The following is a 26,345-nucleotide window of genomic DNA, read 5'->3' on the forward strand; positions in this document are numbered from 1 at the left end:
CGCTGCCTGGCGCCGCCCGGGCCGCCGCCGCCATGGCCACGGAGGACGAGATCATCCGCATCGCCAAGAAGATGGACAAGATGGTGCAGAAGAAGAACGCGGTGAGCGCCGGGACGGGACGAGGCGGGAGGCGGATCGGCGGCGGCGCCGCGGGTCTCGGCGCGGCCCCGGGGCGGCCCCGCGCTCCGTCCTTCCCGCGGGCGCCGGGCCTGTCCCTTCCCGCCGCCGCGTTTCCCCGCGCTGCCCGGCGGCCTCGGCGCTTCCCTCGGCGCCCCGCGGGGCAGCGGCGCCTCCCGCCGGCCCCGACGGAGGAGGGGGCCGGCAGCCGGGTCTGCTCCCCGGCGGGGCGGCCGCGGCGCCCTCGCTGCAGCGCCTTGGGCCCGGAGGAGGTTCCCGCCCGGGCACCGGCCCTGGCTGGGAGCGGCTGCGCCCTGCGAGTCCTGCGGGCCGGGAGCGCGGTGCTGGCCCTGCGCGGGGGAAACCTGCCACCCCCAGGAGAACACCTGCGGAGATGACCCCTGTACATGGGGTGCTGTCGCTTTTAGGTGTGAAAGCTGGATTTTTAGGTGGGATGCAAAAAATAAGATATGAGTGAAGAGCCCAAACCTTGCTGCGGGAGGGCCAGGGTTAAGTGGGTAAATTTCACAAACAAATGGGGAATGTGAGCCTTTTTTTTTTTCTTTAACCTGCAGCACTTCTAATTGTGTTTATTAACCTGCAGAGTAATTAGCATAATTTGTGCCTCAGAACAGAGGAAGAATATAGTTAGGCAGGATTCAGTTGGCTTAACTCAAGTGTTCTTATCATGTATGTCCTTCATGCAGAACTCAGGTAACATATGGTGTTTATACGGTGCCTACAAACACATAAGTAAAGTAAGTAAAATCGGAGCGTAGAGCAACAGCCAGATAACTGACCATGGTTATACATAAAATAGCCTGCAAGTAGGTTGTAAACTCTGTTTACTACTTCTTTATCAGGTGGGCACATTGATATTCTCTGTAAATTTGTGCTTGTATATGTGATTGTTGTTCTTCCTGCAAGATATTATTATATACATGAATGGGTTTTTTATACATTATGATAGTGCATTAAAAGCTCAGTAACAGTAATAGTTCAGAACTCAACCCCGTGGAATTCCAGTTTATGGAAGTAATTATGTTATTGTTATGGAAGTAGTTTTGTTATTGCTTAATAGTGGACAGTATGAGTAGCATTATTAATATTTGCATATTTATAGAAATATTGTATGAAACCAATGAGATTAGTTTAGTTCAGAATACAAGCGAAATCACTGTAAGTACACACAAGCTATGCTTCTGTCTGTGAGGTTCCATAGTATGGCATGGCTTAGCTGTGATATATTTGAACTCTCAAATGATACATTGTGGCAGCAAGATCCTTGTCTAGAGGAAAGAATATTTTATGACTGGCATTTATTAATTCCATTATTTTCCCCTCTTTGTTTTTATTTCTATTCTCCATGCATTTAAGCACAAAAACATTTGCTGTTTCACTTTCTCTAGAACTGAAGTAGTGGCTCTTTCCTACAAGGTGTTGAAAGGGCGAAAACTGACTGACTGAAATGCTTAAATATCACAGTCATGAGAATGATAAAGGGCAGCCAGCTCAGTTTTATTTGTAAAGCTTCTGATAACAGAACGAAAACGACAGCTCCCAGGTAGTATGAGAACGACTGTTGATCCTGGGGATTAGCCATACCCGGGATGCTGCTGGTAACCACAGGGTATTTCTCTGTCATCTGAAGCTTAGGAGTTTGGATAAAATTCCCAACAGCAGCTGGGAACATGTATTCACACTCCAGCACGTGTAACATAATTACCCTTCAGAGCTCTGGGGAGCGCTGTGGTGACTTCCTTGGGGTCAGCGTGGGTCTGACGTGGCTGAACACAGCGGGCACGGCTGGGCCAGGGTTTGCCTGGCTGGGGGAGAGCTGGACCTTCATTTTCTCCTCTGGCCCAAGAGTGAGAGTGTGGCAGCACTAGAGGCATTGGGCTTTTTTGCTGTGTTGTAAGAGAGCTCCTTCACTCCTTACTACACACAAGTGGCTCCTTTGTTAGGCTGATGTTTTCTCAATGAGTTGCCACTGTGGCTAAGAGTGGAGATCTGACAGTTTGTCCAAAGCTCATGCTTGTAGTGTGATAAAAACCCTTGGCTGTATCATAGAAGAAGATGTACATTAGTATTCAAACCAGATCTCTCCGTGTTTTTCTTACTAGACTTTGTCATTTACAAGGTATTTATTTAATTGCACAAAGTGTTTTCCTACCTAATTCTGCCCTGCAGTTAAAATGCTAACTTTAGCAAAATTATTAAGGTAGTCTCTGTGAAGAGGTACTTTATTGTCTCACAAAGATGAAGTAGAATTGGGAAATGCTTTCTTACACAAGTACCCACTGAATAATGATGCTCTTGACAACCTCTTGTGTTCCTTTCTCCATTTTCACTCATCAAGAACAGGTATTTGGTCTGTGTCTTTGAAGGAGAATGATTTGATGAGATGCATTAATAATGAAAGAAAGAGATAAAAGCTTTGATACCTGCTCACTCTGGAGCTGTCATGAGTCAGATGACAAGAAATGTTTGATCTCATACAAAAGGTGACTTTGGCTTGTGGCAAAGCACTCTGTGGCATTTCTTTTGATGAGTTAAAAGGGCAGGCCATGCAGACACTCTTTCTGAGTCAGACTCTTGGTGATTTGCCTTGACTAAGATTTAATTGTAGCTGTCCATATTTCATGATTATTTTAGTGAAATTATATATGCAGTTCTTTTGTTTTCAAGGAGGAAATGATATGATTTAGTATTTAATGCACTATGCCATACATATTTCTGCTGCTGCTTCAAATTGAAACAGATACTACTCCTCCTTCAGAACTGTGATTGGATTAAAACCTGTAGTGTCTTCCTTTGAGCTTCTGTTGTGTGTAAGTACACCTTTCGTCCATTAAGCTGCTGTAATGAATAGGTATGAAAACTAAGGCTGCACCCATGGAGTAAAAAAAAATCAAGAATGCTTGAGTAAGTTTAAAGAAGAAAATAAAATTGTCTGTGTTATTAAATGCATACTCCTTTAAGTAGAACAGAATTATATCTGGATAGGTCTCCCGTCTTCAAAAACATACCCCATTTTCTATTGCCTCAAGCTCAGCTTTAAAATATGACTATAAAATACTATTCTGTGCTTTTGTGATCTGACCAACTGAAGGAAGCTGAGAGGAGTAATCTGCTGGATCTGTATGAAGCTGACTTCTCTTAATTTAATTAACAAGGTAAATTGAAAGCCAGCCAGCCTAGGAGAATGGGACATTGCCTTTTATTTTCTATAAAATGATGGAAGTGCCTTTAAAGGAGGGTTTATAACAATGGTCTTAATGGTTGAGGGGTTTGCTGCACACAGAAGTCTTACATTAGAAGAAAAGTAATTACAAGTTATACTGTGCAACTTCCATACTAGTTTTGAAATACAGAGAGCATTTGACTTTATGCTAAGAAAAGTGATTTTAAAAAACTGTTTAGTTGGTACGAGTTTCAAAGCAATTTAAATTTAATTTTAAAGCATCTAATTCTTGGTGCACAGTATAATTGATTAGAGAAGTGAAGGCTTAGAAAGGATTAGTACATGATCAATTTTGGTAATTTGGTACAGAAACCAGCATAAAATGTAGATAACATCTGTTAACCTGTTGTTTTTTGTTTGGGTTTGGTGTTTTTGTTTTTGATTTTTGTTTGTGGGGTTTTTGGAAGGGGTTTTTTTGTTCTTGTTTGTGGGATTTTTTTTGTGGGTTTTTTGTTTGTTTTCTGTTATGTTTTTTTTTTTTTTTTTAAATTGTTGCATGGTTTGTTAACCTGCTCTGTATCAAGTTGCTAGTATTAGAAAATATTTACTCTGGGAATAATAAATTTGTTTTCACATGTGCAGTTGGGAAGGGATGTAACAGGCAAAGGAATTTTGACTAGACTCTGTTTCTAAGATGAGATGGAGTGCTACTTTGTATTAAAGTGTTACTTTCATATTGAATTTGCAGACTGCAATAGGGTGTGTTTATTTTGAAATTACATGCTGTGTAAATGTGCTAATAACTTAATTGGTTTGGAGATAAGTCTTACCGGATTATATTTTTTAAAATGGCACCTTGATTAGTGTCTATCATTAGTTTTGGTTTGGCTAAGAAAATTTTCTTGTATTTGATTTTGTTTTGTAGCAGTGAAGATAATTAACTTGCTTTATTTGGATCTGTGTTTGCACAGAAGAAACCACACTTATGGCTGTTGAGAGAGAGACGTGGTTTAGTATGCCAACTCAGTTTAGCACCTGAAAACATCCTGGCATTTCTCAGTCTTGCATCATTGCTGCTAAAATTCTGTGGTTAAGACTAGAGAGAAGCTTTGTATATCATGAATAAAAGTTAAATGAGGCTTTTGCTATCGTGACAAAGTAGTAAAACTTTAGCTTTATATGTTAATTGCATTTGTGTAAGGTGGGATTTGGTGAAATGTTTGGGTTTGGAGGCTTCTTTGGGTCAGGAGTGTTTGAAGAACAAACGTTGCAATAGACATTTGAAGGTGTCCAAGGCTGAGGGTTTTTGAATGTGACACCAAAGTTCCACTTCCATATTTCTCAACCTCCTGGTGGTCATTTTATCTTTGGTGGTTAAAGTGTAAGACTGCAGATGTAGCAGAATATTTTAAGTTTCCTTGCAACAGGTGTTATATTAGAAGTTGATTGGGGAGAATTTGAAAAGCAAGCAAAATGCAAAATAAAATAGGATGAGTTGAGAGGTTAGGAAAGAAAAGTGAATCAAATTCCACGGATATGCAAATGCAAATTTTGTGGTATTTATTTCCAAACCTCATGAATAAAAAAAAAAAAAAAAAGAAAAAGAAGAAAAGGTAATGAACTGAGCCTGAGTGAACTGAATGGCCTCTTGGATGCACAGGCAGTTGTTGCCTCCCTTCTGTTGATAGCTTCCAGGTTCAGCACCACGGGCACTTGAGTAACAGCCAAGTTATCTCAGCCTTTGGGAGGTTTGTGTAGGCTGCCAGCCCATGTGCACAGTCAGAAGTTGATGGTGCAGAGCTTTGCTGAAGTAGAGTTGGTAAATCATCAAGGTTGGAGAGGTTAAAGAGAATTACAGAGCTCACATTTATGTAAACTTTTTTAAAGTAAGGCCTATATTACTAAAGAATGAACTGTTAGAGTAGCTGGGTATAGACTTTGTTAACATCTAACAATACAATCTCTGAACTTGAATCATCTATCTAGAAAGCTGCTTATACAGAATTAGTTAGTACCTTTCCTAACAGTCTTAGCAGGAGAAAAAAACCTCATCACCACAAACACAGTTAAGAATGATGTCTATGTGTATTTTATATATGTGTGTGCATTACTGATGGACTGTGCAGGGCTTCTCAACAAGTTCTTGTGCTAAAACTGATGTGGTTGTTCTGAACTGAAAATTGCTGCTGTAGTCTGCGTTGTTTCTGATGCTGTTAAGTGAAGGACCCTTGAAGATGTGGGCTGGTTAAGTAGTAATTCAGAATGCTTTGACTGTCAGTTGAGTTACATGGGGTAAAACTCCCCTAGTCTTTGTGTGAATACTTTGATTTCCAAGTTAAGGCCTGTTAATGCTTTAGAGTTTGTGAAATGGAACATTCCTTATTTTAGTTCTGTGGATAAATTGAGAACCGGTGGCTTGAACCCAGTGTGTGACCCTGAAGGCAGATAAGATTATATTGTTGATATTTGAAGTTCCTGTTTGCTACTAAGTTGACTTTTTATTTTCTTTCTTTTTTAGGCTGGAGCTCTTGATTTGTTGAAGGAGCTTAAGAATATTCCCATGACCCTTGAGTTACTACAGGTATGATTTTCTTGTTGTTGTTATGTTGCAAATGCTAACTCCCTAATGAAGAAGGTGGAGCCAGCAGATTTGAAAGTCACACTGTTGAAGGAGATTCCTAGGTCCAAAGTCCTTGGAAGCTTCGGTTTTGTTACATGGTAGTCTAGTCTCACTTCACCTGATTTAAGACACTTACCTTAAGTATTTTCTTCCAGTAGCAAACTCATAAAGCTTATCTTTCTGATTAAGTTGAGAGTAGTGAATTTTGTCATGGACAAAGGAGAAGAGCTGCTTACAAATCTACCAGACAAAGAATCTTATACTTTTACTCTAACACATATATGGTAAGTTTCCTTCCTCCGGAAGGAGAATGCACCTTGTATTAGTTGTATTAGTAAGTTATTACTAATAGTATTTCTGACAGAAAATAGGAATTTTAAAGTGTCACTTTTATGCATGAATGCTGGTACAACTCTGATAGTTTGTCCCCTATATTCTACCTTCTTCTTTAAAAAGAAAACAAACTCAAAACCCCACAGAAAAAATAGCCCACATAAAACAAGACCCAGAAAACCCCTCTGGTTAACCTGATTCTTTGGAGTTTCTTTGTGCCGGTCTTAATGCAAATTATATTTTGCATTAAGTATAATAATGTTCTTTTACCTTTGGAATTAAAAATCTCTTTGCAAGTGCTCTGGAAATTCAAGTGCTTTGGGATACTCTTGCATAGTGCATTGACTGTACCTTAGGAAACTTTTCATAAATATCCATTGCTGTATTCAAAACAGTTCCACTGAATACGATTGCATTTAGCAACATATTTGTACTCAAATGTACTTTTTTTTTTTTTCCCTTGAGAGTTTGATAAATATATAAAGTCTGACATAAACTTTCTTTGTTGGCCTCCCAAATTTGCTTAAGACTTAGTGTGAGAGTTGAAATGTGAAGTAATCATGGTCCTTGCCCTGGTGGTGGATCATTAGTGTGCCAGTGTCAAGGAGGGTGATGATCATGAGATAGTGGAGGCACTGTTTTCCTCTGTGTAGATCAAGACTTCTGACAAATGTGTTTGAATTGATGAAATGCAGACCATAAGTGAAAAGCATCCTTCCATACCCATTTTTAAGAAGTTTGAAAGCTGTCTACATTGAGAAAAGCTCTGCTAGCTCTGTAATTCCTGTGTAATAAGAGAAGTGATGATTTTTTTGTGTAATATCATTGCTACTTCAGAAGCATCATTCAGAAGTGATGAGGTCCTCTGACTAGTTTTACGGGTATGTGCAATAGGAAGGTGCATATTAGTCATCTGGACTTGTGCTGGTGTCTTGTGTCTTTCTTGCCACATTTATTTTCACAGAAAGCTGAAGTGATTATAGGCAATAATACCACTGTGTTTCATCTGATGAGTTTTATGTAAGCAAGCTGATCCTTGCTCAGCTAGGCAGGGAGCCAGTAGGGCTTCCTCACACAATTTATCCGGTGGTCTGACTTGCAAATCTGTTTAGCAGCTTCACAGCATTAGAGGCATTGTGTCCCTGGTGCTAATTGTGGTTAGTGCACAGCTAAACAGTGAGTGAGACAGTCAGGCTTTATTTTAACAAACAGGTTTTACAGGAAATGACAGACACGTGCAGAACTAGGCTGTGATGTGCAGCCCTTGTTAATGGCTTCAGACCAGTTAACTGGCAAGCAAGCTGTGGAGAGCTGGGAACCCAGAGGTGGTTATTCTTCAGTGGTTGGTTTGGCTTTGCTTTGGTCCAAGTGCTCACCTATTGTCTACCCTCATACACTTTCAGGTTTAAAGTTGGCAGCACCTCTGCTTGCTTTGGTGTGTTCCTTACACAACTCTTGCTGTGTTCCTTACATTTTTGCATTTGTTCTGGTTTAGAGAACACCTGCTCTTATCACTGTGTGCTCTGTTTTGGATTCAGTCATAGGTTACTTATGCCCACTGCTGCTCTCACCTACTGAGGGCTACTGGCCAAAACTTCAATGCTTCAGGGTGAAAACAGCTGTCTTATGCTGTCTTTGACTGTCTTTATTCTGAAAGCAGATGAAAAGTGCTCTAGAATTTGTAGCAGGGAAGAATGAAATTACTGGAGTTTTTCACTTAAAAATGGCAATCACAAGAACAGCTCTACAGATAGGAAGACTACAGAAATTTCAAATAATGTCAGCTGGTTTGTCACTAAAGCAGAGTCATTTTGAGAACGTAACACTGATCTTTTGTGACTATCTGTGCCAGTTAAATTAGTAGATCATTACTTCCTCTCTTCAGGTAGACCTGATCCAGTGCTCTATAAAAGCAAACAAATGAGTTGTTTTTATGTACTGCTTTAAGAAAACTGGCAGTTCAGACAGTTCCTATAAACTGTCTCTCTTAGGTGATCAGAAGAAATTTTTCTAGTTAGTTTTGAGTTTTACTTGAGTTTTTGGATTTTACCTAGCTAATTAAGTCTGTAAGTTTGTGTGTTTTCCCTTTGCTGATGAGCACAGGCTGTAATTGTGCCCAGGTATTAATGGAGGGCTGGGTTTTTTGGTAGTTACATTTTTGTCATCCAGATGTGGTATTTTATGGATTTTTAAGGGCATGCTATTCTTTATTGTCTGAACATAATGTTGAGATTTATGTGTTCAAAATATCAAGAGAAATGGCCAGTACCATTAATGTGAGTGAGCAGAGTCCATCTTGGAACACTTTAGTTACAGGTGAGTAACCATTTGTTTTCTTTAATCCAAAATATGTGTTTAGAGCTGATTCTCAGGTTATTTGATGTGTTTCCTTGGCTGAAATAGCTACAGATTATTTCAGAATGTTTCCAGTCATTTAGCACATCCATGGTGCCTCAGAAAGTGTTGTTTGGGTTGTAAGAAGTAATTTACAGGAACAAATCATTTCCATTTTTACCAAGCCACAAAGATTTAAATTTTCCTTTCAAGAAGAAGAAAGTTTGTGATAATCCATTGCAAAAGCAAGTAGAGTAGTCATCAGTCAAAATACAAAAACATAATAAAATCTTTATGTATTGTTAAGTGCTTTTCTCCTCTTGTGAAGCTAAAAGGTTGGAAATTTTCTCCTTATTGCATGAGCACATTAGCCATAAATCTTCTAAAATGTTACTGTTGAACTAAATTTCTGTCGTCATCTTCTGAGTCTTGAAGGGTGAGAATTGTAACTTACTCTCATATTCACTCTGTAGGTGGCAGTAGTGGCAAAGGCTTAAAGCTTGTCACTGTCTTGGTCTTTTCAGAAAGATAGACGAGCTCATTCTTTAAAATCTTAAACACAGAGAGTTCTGCTTCTGTCTGAAGTCACAACTCTCTGTGCTAAGGATTCTAAAGAATCTCAGCATCACCAAAATTTTTAGGTACCTAAAACATGCTTGCTTCCAGCTGGTATAACAGCTTTTTCCACAGCCACTAAATGGGAATTCTAAGAGTGTGATGTCAGTGAAGAAGTTAGCAAGCTTCTTATAGTGCTGAAATATAAATACAGTCTTTATACCTTGTGCCCACCATCACTGCCCACCCGTCCCCAAACTTCTGTGATGGAAACAAGTGGTAGTACTGTTGTATTTTTTTTTTTAAATGCCCATGTGTAGCTCTAGTTTCGTGCCTGAGATGTTTTAGTTTTCTGAAATTCTTTTCCCTGGAAATTTTCTGTAATCAAGAGAAATGTTTTGTAAACTCTGCCTATGTTTTCATTCCTTTTCCTAGGAGACACTTCTTCTTGGTGTCCCTCTGGTCTGACCAGTGTGATTGAAGAACTTTGTTTCAATAATCAAATTGGTCTGTGTAGAATAGTATAAAAAAGAGACACATCCCAAAAATAAAAAAAAAAAAAAAAAATTCAGCCTTCTGAAGTTCAAAGTCTGTGTTGTTGTAGTGTAAAATAGTGTCACTCATGTTGTTAAAATAATTTTTATAAAGGCTTGTAGTATTTTGTCCTGATAATCACAAGAATAAAGGAAACAAACCCACCACAAAATGAAAAGAAAAAGGATACTGTAAAAATTAATGACGAAGTATGAATTTATATGTTTGTTTGTTAAATTGTCCTCATGTCACTTGTGATAATGTATATTTCTATTTCTTTTACAGTCTACTAGAATTGGTATGTCAGTGAATGCAATACGCAAGCAAAGCACAGATGAAGAGGTGACATCTTTAGCAAAATCTCTTATCAAGTCTTGGAAGAAGCTGTTAGGTATGGTAACAGAAACATCCCTGCTCTTGCATGTTTTAACTCTGTGGAGCCTTGGTGCTCATCATCGACAGTGCCTTGCTTTAGAAATACTTGTGCTTCTGTGTGAATGTGGAAACTTCCTGAGCTGGTGTAATTGGTTTTTTACTCCTTGACTGTCACCAGGCCATTACTGTGAGAGAAACAGTGAATGTATTTTGTTGGGGCTGGCAGGCAGTAGGAAATCAGCTTCTCTGACGTGAGTCATTTCTGAAGTCTCACTGCCTGCAGTTGAGCTGGAGTGACTGTACTGCAGCACTAAGCCCTAACAAACCTCTTCTTCACTATTTCTTTGTCAAATATAACAAGTACTCTGAAGAACTGGTACTAAATCTCATGTGAGAGTGTGGAGGCTTTGAAGTTTGGTTATAAAGTGATTTGTGAAGAGAAAAAATGGAGCAAAAATTATGTTAAAATCTGTTAGAACTTACAGGTAGTGAGAAACAGAGCTGCACTTCCTAAACCTTCATCATTTTAAACAGCTTACTAATTAGTGACTTAATACTTTTTGTTCAATTTCCCTTAAAGCAATTAATACACTTAAAACCTTTCTGTTGGTAATACTTAATATATCTGAAAACACTTAAATCTCAAAATGTATCCAGGTATTTTTATTCATACATTGTGGTGCACTCTGTTTTGTTTCTTTGTTTGTAAGTTTAGGTAAATCAAGATTTTTGAAGCTTAAAATTTTAACATAGAAAACAGTTTACACTGTGATTTAAATATTTACCATTCTGTCTGGAAAAATAGGCCACATACCAGGAGAGGGTGAGTCCCCTACCATTTGAACTCAGCCTCATTTTTATCAATTGTGAAGTGTTTTATCAGATATTTTATTACTGTCTTGTAAATGATATAGAAAATACTCTAACTTTCTGTAGAAATGGACATTTTGTCAGAGCCTTAAGCTTTGATGCTCTAGTAAGAAACAACAGCCTCTACAGCAAACTTTTTAAAGCTAGCTTAAAGACTTTTAACTTACCTACTAATAATGTTAGTTTTAGTAGTTAAAATTATATATTACTAGACATGCTGATAAAATACCTTTAAATTCGTAATGACCTTCGTAATAAAAGTAAATGCATATACAGGGTCTTAGTGTAGGATCTGATCAGAGTTAACTGGTAAATAGTGAAAATAATATACTTTTTCTTTTTAAACTTAAATGTAGAAGTCCAACTTTATTATATCAGTATATAAAAGTGTTCAGGTATTTAAGTGGAGAAATTGACTTGCATATTAGTGTCAGTTATTCCAAAGGCTTCTAAAAGTAGCTGCTGGATTGAGTGATTTAGCTCTCAAGTTATTAAAAGTTATTAGTCTAAGTTTTAAAAAGAAAGCCCTATCAATATTTGGTGAGAGTTAATTTTTTTCTTGGAAGTTCAAATTTTTAATACTGCAACTTATCTTAGACAACATAGTAGGGGAGATACTCTCATTTCCAACAGAATTCTAATTGGGAGTGTGCTCAGATGCTGCTGTCTTTGGGAGGGGGAGATCTGCCTGATTATCATTGTCCTTTGACTAAAACATTTGTTCGTTGAGACATTAAAAATAATTGTCTCACTTTTTAACACTTGAGTACCTTAAGTCAGTAAAAATTGTCTTAATTCGTTTTTACTTAAAGTTTACTGGTGTTTAAATGTTCAAACATAGTGAAACATGGGGATTGTCACTCCTTCCTGGAGGGTGTTCATGCTATAGGAGTGTGGGTAAGAATGTGGTGCCTGCAGGTCATGGCCGGTCATTCTGGGTGTAGGCTGCTGTGCAAAGGAGCAGTCCTGACTTCCCTTCTGCACAAGTGCCTCTTTGCTCCCTCCTGTGCTCCCACAACTAGTGCTGGAGGGGCTGGCCAGAAGACCAGAGCTGACCAGAACTGACCAGTTGGAAACTAATTGTATTGTTCATTTCTTCTGGCTTAAATTTGAGCTATCACTTTTTGGTCCAGCCTGTTCACAGTTACTGGTTCCTGGGCAGGGATTGTAGCAGTAACAAACAGCTAGGGCAAGGTGGAACTTCCGCTTTCCCAGCTTTCTAGATTCAGATTGTTTTAACACAGGTGGGAGACTCTACCTCTAAGGCTTTTTGCATGAGGTGAAGTCGAACAGGTAAGGGGCTGGAAAGCAAATAAGAAATATTTGGCTTTTATCAGGACTGAATACTTCTTGAGGCAGTGGGTGTGTGACCTTGGTTCATGTGCTAATTTTTGTTACAGAAGAGATATTATTGTGTGTATATTATTACTATTACTATTAGAGCTGTGCCAGCTCTGGTATAGTTGTGGTAATGCAGTTGCTACATAAAATCAAATGAATTGTGAAAATACAGCACTGCTTACATTCAAAACTTAGGTAGTTAAATTTTCCTTGGTTGTAATGTGGATCTGATAACAAAGCACAGTAAGGCAAATGTTTTGCCTCTTTTATCACTGCTCAGTAACTCATTAGAACGTAAAGCTTCATAACTGTGAAAGATAGGGTATAAGTATGGGTGGGAATCTTACAAAGTACTCTTATTCTGTTTTATCATTAGTTTTGACTTTCTTGGAAGAATACGAAATACCATATGTTGAGCTGCTTGAGAAATCAGTTTCCATTATGCTGTTTATAGTGCATGTAAAATGGTATGGAGCAAAGATGGCAGCAGAAGCGGACAGCTGTTAATCGTACCAGGCATTGTACTCAGAGCTCTGAAGTCTTTGTGAGTTATTTTTATAAATGACATTTTGAATTTAGGCAAGAATTGTTGACTGTTCAGGCTGCATGTAATGTTTCAGTTCAATGCTATCAAAATTTAGTTTTTAGCAATGCATGGGAGACATGAGAACAAATCAAAGTGAGTTGTGAATCACCAGATCATTGTGGCTTGACTTGAGCCTTCCCAGGGTACCAATGGTTTTTTGGAGGGGTCGGAAGCTGTGCAGCAGAGGGCTTGTGACCATTGTCTCAAGTGACTCACTGGGTGAGCCACAGTGCAAGGTCCCTTTCAGATACTTTCTGGAAGTTAAACCACACAGCAGAGATGGTCACAATTTGCATAAGAAGCTAAAATCATCTCTCATAATAAAATGCTGCTCAGTTGTAACATGGGATTTACAAATAATGATTGTTTTTCTAAGTACTGAGTATACAGAGTATGCTGTGCAGATAATGAATCTATGCACACTCATTTAGGTTGTCAGGGGTGTTTCTTATGTTAGAAAAGCAATAAAAATTCCTTAAGGAATATAACCCTCATAATAAATAATGACTTGCTGAACTGAAGAGTGTAAAGTGAAAAAGAATGTCCAGACCTCTAAGTAGACTTTCCTCCAGTAACTTTATATACTGAACTAAAAATGCAGAATCACGGCACAATGTTCTTAACATTAAGTGATCATCTGTTTCCAGTATTGAAAACTAAAAGTGAGACCACAAACATTTTGAAATGCCTGTTTCAAAGCAGGGCATGCTTGAGTAATTTTATTTCAAAAGAGTGTTTAGGTGTTAATAACACCAATCAGGCGTCATAGAAGTATTTTATTAAGATTACTTTGCTCACAAAATCCTGGATTTGATTCTCCTGGAGCCAGCAGGTGCAGTCTAGGACTGTCTTACAGGTATGTTAATGCTGTCATAAGTGAAGTTGTTCAAGGACATCTCAAAACCTATTGGCTTTGCTCAAAAAAAAAAATCCTGGTGAAAAAAATTCTTAAAATAGAGTCTAATAGCATTTACGAATATTGTTTACTATTGTAAGAAGAGTACATGTCTTTATAAGACATCAAGCAGAATCAAGTGCACAAGCAATTTCAGTAGTTTCATTTTCATATGGAGTAGGAGCTGTAGAAATCACCTCCTGTCAAGTGTATATTTGGAACTGTTCAAGTCCTGTTAGTAGGTCTTTAATTTGTTAAGCTAATCAGTGGAGAGATAACAAGACACAGTGGATTATACTATATAAGAGAGAAACACACTGTGAATAAGTCCACATGTCTTTTGTCACAGTCTTTTGTCACTGATGATAAAAAAACTTTAAAGATAGCAAACAGTTCATAATTTCATTGTTTATTTATGGATTTTTAGATATTCCTCCTCCCAGTACTGCTACTGAAAAGAAACTTTACTGTTCTTACCTTCATGCCTTACTGCATATTGTGGAGGAATAGCTGACAAGTGCAGCTGCTTGTGCATCTCAAGAATATTTGGTCAGAGTCTGGAAAATGGAGCCTAAATAATTATTGAATATGAAGGTCATTGTTAAATTAGTAACTATGTAATTTGATACCTGTTCTCTTATCTCTTTCCTTTAATTTATATTTAAACTGAATATTCAGAAAACTTTCCAAGTTCTGGTGGTGATTCCTGAGTAGGCAACGCACGATATCCCGCTAAATTAAATTTTCATGTGCTTCCAGGTAATAACTAGCCATCTTTTTTTAATGTTTCTGGAAAAAAAATTTACTTTACTGTTTTTCTTAATTTGAAGTTAGATTTATAAATTAATAACATTACATCTTTATATTTGCTAATTTTTTTCTTGTTACTAGCAAACATAGCGTTGGCTTGTAATATAGTTAGAAAAATGTTGGAGAAAGCTATTAATGGCTTCTAACATTCAGATTAATCATGTTTTCTGACTGTATGTTATTACATTAAAATTTTTGGTTTGATAACAGAAACTACTGATATGTCTTATTTGACCCTGGAGAGATTTTCACTGGAAAAACTTCAAGTATCTTTCAAATTAATTGCAAGTCCCAGGTAGAAACTGCAGTGCAGTTGTTAAACTTTGTATGTCTTATTTCATTGGCTAACAGTCTATTCTTGTTACTACCATGTTCTTTGTCTTTTAAAGAAGAAATATTAATATAAATTAGCTTCTATTATAAAAAAACAAAGCTTTGAGATTTTTATGGCTGCCTGAAGATGCAGTAGCTAAAACTGCAAAGTTACAGTTCTCAGTCCTAAAATTGGTGACAGTTTCCATTTGTTTCTGAAAAAAAAAAAAAAGTAAGTTTGAATAGCTGTATGGAGTTGCAAAAAGGAACTGCACAACTTGTAGTTTATATTATATAAATATTTATAATGTTCTGTAGACTTCCTGAGGTGAATCACATTGATATTTTTAAAGACATTTCACAGAGGGGCCATTTTTTCCACCTTACTTTGTTAGAATTTCTGTGGTTGTTCATAGTTCCCATTAGATGTCATTCTTCCTTTCTATTAGAGTCTGGTCATTGAATGTAAAATAAGCTTATTAGTAGGGACTTTTAATTTGTCAAGGATAATTTTTCTTTCCCTAGAGGATAGATGAAATGCTGCCTAGCAGGCTGTTAATTGCACTCTGTTCTTTTGTCAATACAGTATTTCAATAAAACAAGATACCCTTATTACTGTGTGAGTTTAAAGATGGAAAGCATCTCTTCTAGTGCTTTTCAGTTTATGATCCATAAGAGCGACTTAAACACTTAGGATAATATTAACTTTATTTTCAGCTGTCTGAAACTAGATTGAGCAAAAATATCTATGAACTCTTAAGTGATTAAAGAAGCTCTAGTTTTGAAGACATACTTGCTGAAGATGTCCAGACTCAGCTGCTCAAGTCTGGCCTTGGTTTGCGACATCCTTGCATAGACTGGTCTGCAGCTATAGGAGGAGCTGTGCTTTTATCTGTGTGCTTTGTGTATGCCCTGCCCTCCATAAAGGCACATGTTGGCAGGTGCTTGCCCTTGGTGAGATGATGCTGGGCTAAATGGAAGTGTTTGATTAGAGAGTTCTGGGTGCCTGCTGTACCACTGTGGTGGGTATGGTGCATAATAAGCACGAGATACACAGGTCAGACCTGAATTTGACAACTTGGCGTGCCATAAAAAAATGTGTAGGTAAATGGTCTGAAGCAGAGCTGTACCCCAAGATCCTTGTTTGATCTGCTGGTTTGTCTTACAGCCTCTGACAAAAATGAGCATGTACTTAAAACATGAAGTTAAATGAGATTGCATGCCGATTTGGAACATCTTTAAAGATTATATCGTGTAATCAGTTGTTGCCATAGAGAGAGTGAGTATGCATGTTAAAAATGGGAGTTGTTTTCTTTCTCTTAGTGCACTTCAGTTGTCATAGCAGAGAACTCATGTGATCCATTCAGTTTATAGTCTTGTTTGCTTTCTTAGTTATTTTGTTAAATTGGTAACTTTAGTAGGAATTTTTTTGAATAACATCTTCAGCTTATTAAAGACAATCAGCCTGAGTGCATCATCTGTGTTTATTTATCTTTTTTTTTTTCTTAAACGAAATTCATCAAGGATTGAATACAACATTGCAAACAATGGGTGAGCTCTTGAGGGTTGGGGGAATACTCTGGAGAAGTATCCTCTTGTGCTTTTCTGATTCCTGTACTATTTTGTGTGCATCTCCTTATAGGTGCAGCTGGAGACAGGAGAGTAGATAGGTGCCTGGTCTGATCCAGTACTGCTGTCTCTGCTCTCCTTTTATGATGATTTTTTTTAATAAAGTGGTATTTGATTGGATAAATTCCTTAACTCACAGGTTAAGGAAAGGATCAAAATCATGTTCAGTTTATTGTTCTGTAAAAAGAAAGCCAGTACAGTTATTTTCTACTCCATAAAAATAAAATAACTTGATGTTTGAAGAGACCTAAATTTGTGTGTTACATACAACCAAGTTCCTCTGAGAAACACAGGGATGGGGTTCCTCTGGAAATAAGGATACTTTCAGATGCTTAAACAAGGGTTTACATGCTTATTTAGTTCAGGACATCTTTGTTGGCAAGACTGAGCCTTAACAGATTTCCCTCCTTTTCTTCTTCTGTTTTTAATTAATTTTAAAGTTTGTAATATATGCTCATTCCAATAATACAGTCTACGAATTTAGAAGTGTAATAGCAGCTTTATAAGGGCTTGGAAAGAAGAATTCACAAAATCTGTCAATCAGTGATGCCAGTCTCACTAGGCTTTCTCTGTAGGCAGTAGAGAGCCAGCCTTTCAAGAGAACAAATCAAAGCAGGCGCTCAATTTAGCCACCCTGAAATTCTCTTTACAATAGAAGGGTGTATGCATTCTTGCTGTGCTAGAGTTAAGTATGATTGCTCTTTTCCATAAAGACTTTTGTCTTTATTCTTTATAAAATCATAGTGAAACGTAAGTTGTATGGGAATGGCAGATTCAAATATATTTTAATACTGAGGCAAATAATTTAAGAGCGATCACAGAAAATATTGTCTGTGTGTCTGGGAAACTCCTTTGAAGATATGAAAATTACTTTATATTTTGCTAGCCGTGGTGTCTTCCACAATACAATTAAAAAGAGTGGCATTTATGTAGTAGGAACTTAAGTATATAAAGCCTGGAAGACAAATTCCAGAGACTTGATGCAATACCTAGGAAGTTACTTTCTACCTGATGCTGGAGTGTTGGAAAAAATAAACCATAAAAGTCTATGTTTCCATCATGTTTTCACTACCAGTTTAAGCAGATGCTGGACTTGACTTGAAGGATCTGAAGTGTTGTCATGTTTTCCATTTCCTGCATTGGGAGGGTGTTGAGAAGTGGAAGGCTGTACTGCAAGAGAAGGTCAAATTAGAGAGTGGGAGCTGATAGCATTTCCAGCTGGCTGAGGAGAAATCATGATATTTTACCATTGCTTTAAATCAGTTACTATTTCTGGGTAGAAGAGAGTTTCTCATGTTTTGTATTTCCAGATGGACCTTCAACTGATAAAGATTCTGAAGAAAAGAAAAAGGAGCCTGCATCTTCCTCACAAAACAGCCCTGAAGCCAGAGAAGAAAGGTGCGAAATTCTTAATGGCTGTGAGCATAACCTCACTCAGTATAAATTACCATTAAACTATTTGATCTGAATTTGTCATATTAGAGACAGCTGCCATGTTCTTTTCTGAAAGACAGAGTTGTACAAGAAACAGTGTGTTGTTGGGGAAGTAAACTTGTGCTACGGTTGACATGAAAAAAGAAAAAAAGAAAAAAAAGACATAGGTCAAAATATGACCAGACAAGTTTATTGTTTATTCCATCTGTTGGGTCTGTCAAATACTCTGTCCTCTCTCAGTACTAGCACCCGGCTTTGAGAACTGTAAAACAACTTTCAGTCTCTGCTTTGTAGTAATTGCATATGCTTCCTCTGTGTGTTAGCTTTTATGTTTAATAAACATTCTACACTTTTTTTGGTAAACACAATATATGTTACCAGAAAAAGAAACGTACATTAATGTCACTGTGGGAGCTGAAGAACGTTTACAAAAGAGTATTTGCAAGCCCATTTCTTCTATACATTTCTGAGTTTTAAAATTGAAGTTTAACCTCTAACTGTATGTCCAGATGGAAGCTTAAAACTTGGTTAACAGTTTGCAAAACTACATAAATTTTCGGGGGGATTTTGTGACCATGGCAGCCTTTCAGTACAGTAAGCAGATTGAATACAAGGCATTCACTGCAGAGCAAATGTTGGTGAGATGTATCATCACTGTTTTTTAAAGTAAAGTTCTGTGGGAGGAAAAAAAAGATTTCATGTTAATGTAAAGAACTGAGAATTAAAGCTTGTGTGCCACATAATGGAATGAAATACCTGCTGTGTCTCTATTGTGTGGAATACCCTAGTGAATATCTAAAGACACTTTAAAAATTGTATTGACTCTGGAGCTATAAATAACTTTAAAAAGGTGGCCCTGCGTTCTTATTTTGGAATACCATCAAATGGATGTAGCAAAAGACCCATATTTTGCCCAGAAACAATGTTATTTGTAGAAGGGGGAAAAGACATTAATCTTGGTTTTCATTTTTGCCTTTTTTTAGCAGTTCAAGTAGCAATTCCAGCAGCAGGAAGGAGGAGGGTAGTGCTCCCTCAAATTCTTTCATCCCTTCTTTTCCCCGGGCTCCAAGCACTTCAGACTCTGTACGAGTGAAATGTAGAGAAATGCTCTCTGCAGCTCTCAGAACTGGAGGTGAGCTTTTAGACTATATTTTCAGGTTTAACTATTTCATTCTTCTCTATTTCTGTCTTTCCCGCTCTGCTTTTTTTTTCCTGCCCTGTAGGGTAGAATAAACCCTGTTTGTGTCCATTTATGTGTGTAGACCCATAAACCAGTTCACCCAAGGTGCAAGTAATGAGTAACCTTGATGGCATGGGAATGTTTCGAGATGCATTTTTGTAGCTGCTAATTCAGGACATTTTGTGGCTCAGTTCATCTGATACCTTGCCAACAGGGGATCTTTTCAGGAATCTTATTGCCTCCTTAATGCTTCATTTAAATCTTCTTGTAGAGGCTGCTATACTTTTTTTTTGTCTCAGTCTTTTTGACTGAGAGGGTGTGACTATATACAAGACTTCTTTTCTTAGAACAGGTCTTGAAAACCTTCAGATTTTAGTTTTTGAAGGCTGCCTTTTTATTCTGACTTATTCTTGACATTTCATCAAGATAACTTGCAATAAGAGAGTCTTGCATTGCTCTTAACCTTGTGCCTTCTGGGTATCTGTAAATTCCTTGACTGTTCTGTTTTTTTTTCTTTTTATCTCTTATGTCCACTTGGGTGTCCTTTAACTGAGAAATTGAATGATTTGCTGGACAAGGAGCAAACTGGAAGCTGGACTTTTCAGAATTACCTGAGTTTTTGGGTTTTTTTGTTTTTTTTTTTCCAATGCATCCTTCTCTTTATCAAAATTATGACCCAGCTCCTGGTTCTCTGTTCTTAGCTTAGTGTAACTTGTAGCCCAGTGTAAGTAGACTTCTGAATCATCCATTCATTCTTTTATTCTTTCTTTTAATTCATACAAATTCAGGTATAGACAATAAGTAAAGCTGACTAAAGACTAGGAATTTGTGGTCATCTGGATATATAGTTGATAGACTTCTTTTGGGACCAGACAGTCAGATACTATGTATGAATACATAGTATTCATAATTCTATGTAGTCTTCGTTTTAGATAGTTTTCCAAAAACCTTTTTTGCTATGTTGCTTTCTATAGTACATGGAAATTGATGATCCATGAGTTAAAAAAATAAGGTTATTTTCTTGTTTTATGGACTTTGGTATGAGATCAAAGAACAAATGATGTTTGGATCACTCACTGAAATACACCAATGTTGAAATGAGGAAGCGAACACTGTATGTAATTTGTTCTTAAGCTGTCATAGAAAGATAGATGTCTTCGTGAAGAAGCACTTTGGTCAGAAACAGTAAACAGTTATCTTGAGAAATTCTAGTGTTGTATTGTCTTCAAGACTGCTGTGGTCTATTTCTTCTAATTTATGTGTTTTATGACACGTCTCCGCTTTGCATTTTAAAAAAATCTAATAAGATTGTTTGTTATTTAATTACTGTGTTTCTAATGAAATCTTTCTCTTCCATGCATGCAAAACATTTATTTGCTTATTCTTGTATTGTATGGACTAAAATAATTGATTAAACACAATATAAAATGTTTCCCTTTTATAATAGTCTGTTCTGTGCACAGGGTGTGGAGATGGGAGAGATGCCAAGGCTATTGGAATATTTTAAAATTTTCTGTATGGCAGTGTTTTTTGTTTCTATTTGTGTTTACAACTAGATGTCAGAAGTTTTTTGGTTTTTGAATGTTTTTCACTCTTAAAAACTTCTGCTTCTTTCACTTATTTGTGTTCTTCCAAGTAATCAATTTTGAAAGGTTAACTACACAGTAAATTAAAATTACTTATACAAAAAGAAGACTAACTGCAGATGTTTTATAATTTGCTGAGTTTCAGAGTTCTGGAACTATAGGGATCTCAGGGATATAGAACACAGAGTGTCATGTTGCTAATATCTTATCATTTGTTTTCCTCAGATGATTACATTGCTATTGGTGCTGATGAAGAAGAGCTGGGTTCTCAGATTGAAGAAGATATCCTTTGTTGTATATCTGTGTGCTGTAGAGCAAGAGTATTTTTTAAAAACACAGTAATTTTCAAATGAATTAACTTGATCTATATATTGAGTGTTCCTATATTTCATATAAAACAAAAATGGCAACTATGTTCAACACATCAGTACATAAATTCAGTGTTTAAAAAACCAGCCCAACCTAAATGATTTGCCTTAAAATATGTAGGAATGAATGTAGGTGAGTGTGTGGGTTCTTTTCAGCTCAATATGTTTTCATTGTAGCAGCAATATTATATCTTACTGAAGCATTCTTACATAAAATGCTGGACTGTTCTATGCTGTTTAAAAATCTTTTCTTGTTAACAGTCTTAATAATTTTCTAGTGCTTTTATTTAATTTTCTACAAGTTTATTTCTAAGTGAATTTACAGTTTTAAAAAGGGTGGTTCTGGCAGCAGTGTTTGAGTAGTTCCAGAACAGACGTCTGCGTTTCTTTTTTTATCAAAAAAAAGAAAAAAAAGTATTAGTGAGATGTAATTGTTTGAATATTTGGTTCAGGAATGAATTAATTCTCAGGATGAGGTCACAAAACGGGACATAAACTTATGAGTGACTTTTCACAATTTCAGTTGAGGTCCTACTACCCAAAAATTCGTATTTCACTGACCCTGTGCTAAATTATGATTAGGCTTCAGAAGGCTGTGAATTCTGCTGCGTTGAACAAGAAAGTAGCTGTTGGTTGGCGTGGGGGAAGGACTTGATGGTCAGTGGAGAAGTACATTGGTTTAGAACTTGCCCCCCAGAATGAATCCTTTCTAATGCTCTGGTTTACTTGTTAATGTGTTACTCTGTTTTACTTATCCATGTTTTGTTCCTTAAATCCAAAGCACCTATTTTTCAAGAATTAAAAAACACTGATATGAAATACAAAAATAGGGTACGAAGCAGGATAGCGAATCTCAAGGATGCAAAGAACCCTAACCTAAGGAAAAATGTATTATGTGGAAACATTCCTCCTGACAAGTTTGCCAAAATGACAGCAGAGGTAAGTAAAGCACAGCTCTTGAACTATTTCCCTTTCGGAAAATTCCCTATTTCCCTCTGGCCTGTATTTATTAGCCATAAAAGTAATTTATGTAAGCTGCCCATACTTCTGAAAGACTCTGGCTTTTTTGTGCCTTGCAGAATCTGAATTATAGGGCTGTGTTCGGGTAGAGGGCATGAAAGTGTTTTTCTTTACAAGTCAAAATAGATCTAGAAAGTCAAAGGAAAAATTAGATTTTATGGGAGAGAAAAATGAAAGCGCATCTTGTTAACATCTTGTTTCAGTTCTGTAGTTCTGCTTCTATGTGTTAGATTCTGCCCCCTCAAATGAGGTGTAAAGGAGACTGAGAGAAATTAGTTATGGTCAACTAATAAAAATTGTGACTGACTTTATTCCAAGAGAAATTTGTGTTGGGTTTTTTTGTTGGTTGGTTTTTCTTTTTTACTGTAGCTTTACATAAAGGTTAGGGTAAACAGAGGCTGATGAAAGAATGTGTGAAAAAAGCAAATTGTACCTTCAGTATGTATTTTGATTTTTTTTGTTCTACATACTTATATACATATACATATGCACAAACATATATTTTTGTCCTGTCTAGTGCACATTCTTTGATTGATGAGTGTTTTGGATTAAAATGTCAGTGGCTAAAACCCCCTTAGTGTTAAGATTACTTTTGAAGTGAAACAGCATTGATACAAGATTTTCATTCCACATCTACATGGGATGGCAAATAAGACTGAATGGAAGAAAAATGTAATTGGTTTCTTGCTGGGCACACTTGATTACTAGACCTTGTGAGATCTTGCGCACTAAAACTATTTTAAAGGAACAAGAAAATAGGTGATTCTGGACTCCTTAGTTAGTGTTTAGAAACTAAGTTTATATGGTTTGTGGTGACATATGGTAAATTACGAATGTACTGTATTTATCAGTACAAAGATGGAAGTAGTCAAAATAATGTAAATTTTTTCTATAATAAATGTTATGTAGGTCAATGAGATAGTTATCCAAGGATCTAACCTAGGGAGGGCATCTTTTTTGCCTCTTTGGAGGACTTTTCAGTCTTCTACCTTGCCTTGCTTACATTTCTGAACTTCAGAAGTGTATTTGCATAGAAATGTTTCTAGATGTTTGACATTGTAACTAGTACTTTTTTTTTCCTATCTGTGTTAAAAAGAGAACATTTTTAACTTCTTGTAGCTTCTGTGGTGTGAAATATCCCAGCTTAAGTCTTGTAAAATTAAAAATGTGTAGAATTACATTGCCCTTCAACAGAGTTGTTCATGGATTCTAAATAAAAAATTGTATTGACTTGCACAGTGGTAACTTGTTTTAAAGCTAAAACTCTCTAGTAAACTCTGTCTGCTCTTTGTCCTTTATAGGAAATGGCAAGTGATGAGCTGAAAGAAATGCGCAAAAATCTGACCAAAGAAGCTATCAGAGAGCACCAGATGGCTAAAACAGGAGGTACCCAAACTGATCTGTTTACATGTGGCAAGTGCAAAAAGAAGAACTGTACATACACCCAGGTGCGTGGTTATTCAGACTCTTCGTTTTCTTTTTTCAAAACTCGAGACCTATATAAAGATTGTCAGAGAAAAAAAAAATGGAATTGCAAAATGAACTTTTAACAAAATGCTGACAAGTTACAAAATGTGAAAATAGCTGTATCTACTTAGTTGTGCTTAGATAAAGCAAGTATGTTGTATTTATTTGCCAAAAATTTTATGTAGATCCAAGCTGAGTATCTGTATAGACTGAAACTTCAGCTTTGCAATGCTGAATTTTTGCTAATTCTTCTTAATAGGTCATATTCATGAGGGTTTTATGTGAAGGAAAGATACTGTTTTTAATGTGTGTAAGCTTATTTTTACAGAGGGACTTAATAGCAGAAAATTATATATACACATATACACATGTATATTTTTATATATATTTAATGTACCATTTGACTAACACTAGACCCTGATTTACATTCATTCCTACAACCACGGAAAGGGTGCTTTAATTTGTTTAACAGTGCTTCTGGGAATGTAATTTTCATCATAGGATCAGCTGCATCTATATTTTATATCGTTTACCAGATGCTTTAAATAGCAAATTGTTTTTCAGTCATGAGACTTTTAAGCCTTTGCATCAGTAAATGTATGTGAAGCTGTACTGGACATTGCACTTTCAGTGCAGAATCTGCTCCTAGAAATACATGCACTGTTTCAGTGCAGAAATTGGTATTTTAGTGCTTGTAAATCTCTCAAAATCTAAGTTTATAATGGCTTTATCGCCAGGCAAAAGGCCAGTTTCAGTTGATACATAAGGTTAACTTGTATTTTTATGCAAATTTGTTTCCTTAATGTAAAACTTTGATTTAAACAGTTACATTGAACACACACTAACAAAAATTGAAGATACTAATTTTCCCTTTCCCCTCTGGCTCTTGCCTATGCCAAAGGTTCAAACCCGCAGTGCTGATGAACCCATGACAACGTTTGTTGTCTGCAATGAATGTGGAAACAGATGGAAGGTAAGACTGTTAGACTGCTCTGCATATTTGATAGCAGGCAGCCAGCCTCTGTAGTTAATTTGGGTTTACAGTAAATGTGACAAACCACTTCCTGATGACTTTTAGTTACTTCTTAACCCATTAATGATATTACATGTTGAGATTGCAAAACAGCTTTAAATTAGAAGGTATTTTTGACTGAAGGTGTGAGATCTCTCAAGTAGGTTGGCAGAGGGGTAGAGAAGTCAGGACTTAGTCCTTGTGACATTTAGTTACAATAAAGCTTTGCCATAGGAAGTGGTGGCAAGCTGGTCACTGTGTATTCTCTTTCTTCACCCAAAGTTCTTTTAACTGGTTTTAATCTCTGCTTTGGTGAGTGAAACAGACCTTTTTTAGACCTTTTGTTGTTATTGTTTTTTCTGGTTTTTTGCTATTCCAAAATGAGGAAGCAATAAAAAAGAGAGATGACTGCTGCTGTATTCCTGTGCCAGGATAAGTGTAGGACAGTGATAACTTGATTGGATCTCTTTTTTAAGAGAAACAGGAATTTATAAAGCTTCTGAGAAACACTGGTAGTTCAAATGAAGAAACACTGAAACAAAGGCTTGTAAAAATTACAGCTTAAGGTGTGATGGCATGCCACGGGAAGCATGATAAACTCATTCTGTTATTTTCCTGTGTTGAGAATGCCGTAGCTCTGCAGGACCATGCCACGGTATACATTAAGACTGCCACACAGAAAAATATTTTATGCTTCTTGGTTTACATAGCTTATTGCTGAATATTGTTCAAATATGTGGTCTGACATATCTAAATAATATATAAAGCTTAGAAATTGATGGAATTGTTTGCAGTACCTGAAAAAGTACATTTGTCCTTAAAACCTTTTGTAAGGTGGCAGTTACAGAAGTGTCTGTATACAGATGCCTCAGGGAATGGTTAAAATATAAGCAAGTGCTTTAATTAGTAATTTCCATATCCTAAGTATGGTGTTGTATTTCCGTTTCTTCTTGCAAAGATTTAGAACTAAGCTGTATGAAGATCTCATTTAAAAATTCTTTTCTTTTGACAGTTCTGTTAGAAGAAAGAATTGTCAAGACATCTGGACCAGTATGAACGAGGATTTTGTAATTAGCTTTAAAAACTAGGCTAAGCATCTAGCTTCCTGCAAGTGAGAGGGTTTTTTGGTTTTTCTTTTCTTTTTATTTCAAAGCAGCATACATGTCTCAAATTAGCTTTCGTTTTGACACAACCATCATTTCCTTAAATGCCTTCCTATAGCTGGTAGTCAGTAGGGCCAGGTTGCTCAATTGTATGGTGAATTTTAAAATATTTTTTCATTTTTTATAAGTAAGTTGACATTAAACTTTTACCAGTTAAACATTTTGGTAATTGTCTTGTTTTTTTCTAACTATGTGAAAAATGTGCTGTATTCTTTGTGGTCTGAGATATACACGCTCCTCCTGTGTGTATTTTGCCTCTCCACATTTGCTCAGTTGTAAGAATGAAATTTGTTTCTCTCTGCTCTGTTCACTTTGCTTCGCAAGCAGAAAAGATATATAAGTTCCTCATAACATTAAACTCAGTTGTTAACTAAACCATAATTTAATTAACTCTCTAGTTTGTATGTGCTCTTTCTGGACTAGGACTAAATTTGCAGTCACGGGGTTTGAATATTTATTAGTGGATATGATGACCTCTTTTGCAATGGTTGGTTAAGCTTGTTTATGTAACCAGCTTTGATCAATGCAATATATTTTATTGCCCAAAGCATGTATTTTACATTCTATCAGTAGGCATTATTTCTAAGAATGTCTTAAAATAGTGGTTAAATCTGATTTGA

General features: G+C 36.7%; 1 protein-coding gene across 2 annotated transcripts; it reads left to right on the plus strand.

Moving 5' to 3' along the window:
* Positions 1-25,887, plus strand: TCEA1 (transcription elongation factor A1). Of its 2 annotated transcripts, none has more exons than XM_066181321.1 (10): positions 1-101; positions 5,820-5,882; positions 9,963-10,068; positions 17,806-17,893; positions 18,913-19,061; positions 20,921-20,977; positions 21,848-22,002; positions 23,385-23,531; positions 24,452-24,523; positions 25,575-25,887. In XM_066181321.1, exons 1-10 carry the CDS (start codon positions 33-35, stop codon positions 25,581-25,583), a joined length of 915 nt encoding a protein of 304 aa, XP_066037418.1. In that variant the 5' UTR covers positions 1-32; the 3' UTR covers positions 25,584-25,887. The 2 variants fall into 2 exon arrangements, with proteins under 2 accessions (XP_066037418.1, XP_066037427.1); XM_066181330.1 differs by having other exon boundaries at positions 18,916-19,061.
* The last annotated feature ends 458 nt before the right edge of the window (positions 25,888-26,345 follow it).

The sequence above is a fragment of the Chamaea fasciata genome, unplaced genomic scaffold (genome assembly GCF_029207755.1).
Source record: "Chamaea fasciata isolate MVZ Bird 193981 ecotype frontalis unplaced genomic scaffold, bChaFas1.0.hap1 SCAF_1, whole genome shotgun sequence".
Lineage (NCBI taxonomy): Eukaryota > Metazoa > Chordata > Aves > Passeriformes > Sylviidae > Chamaea > Chamaea fasciata.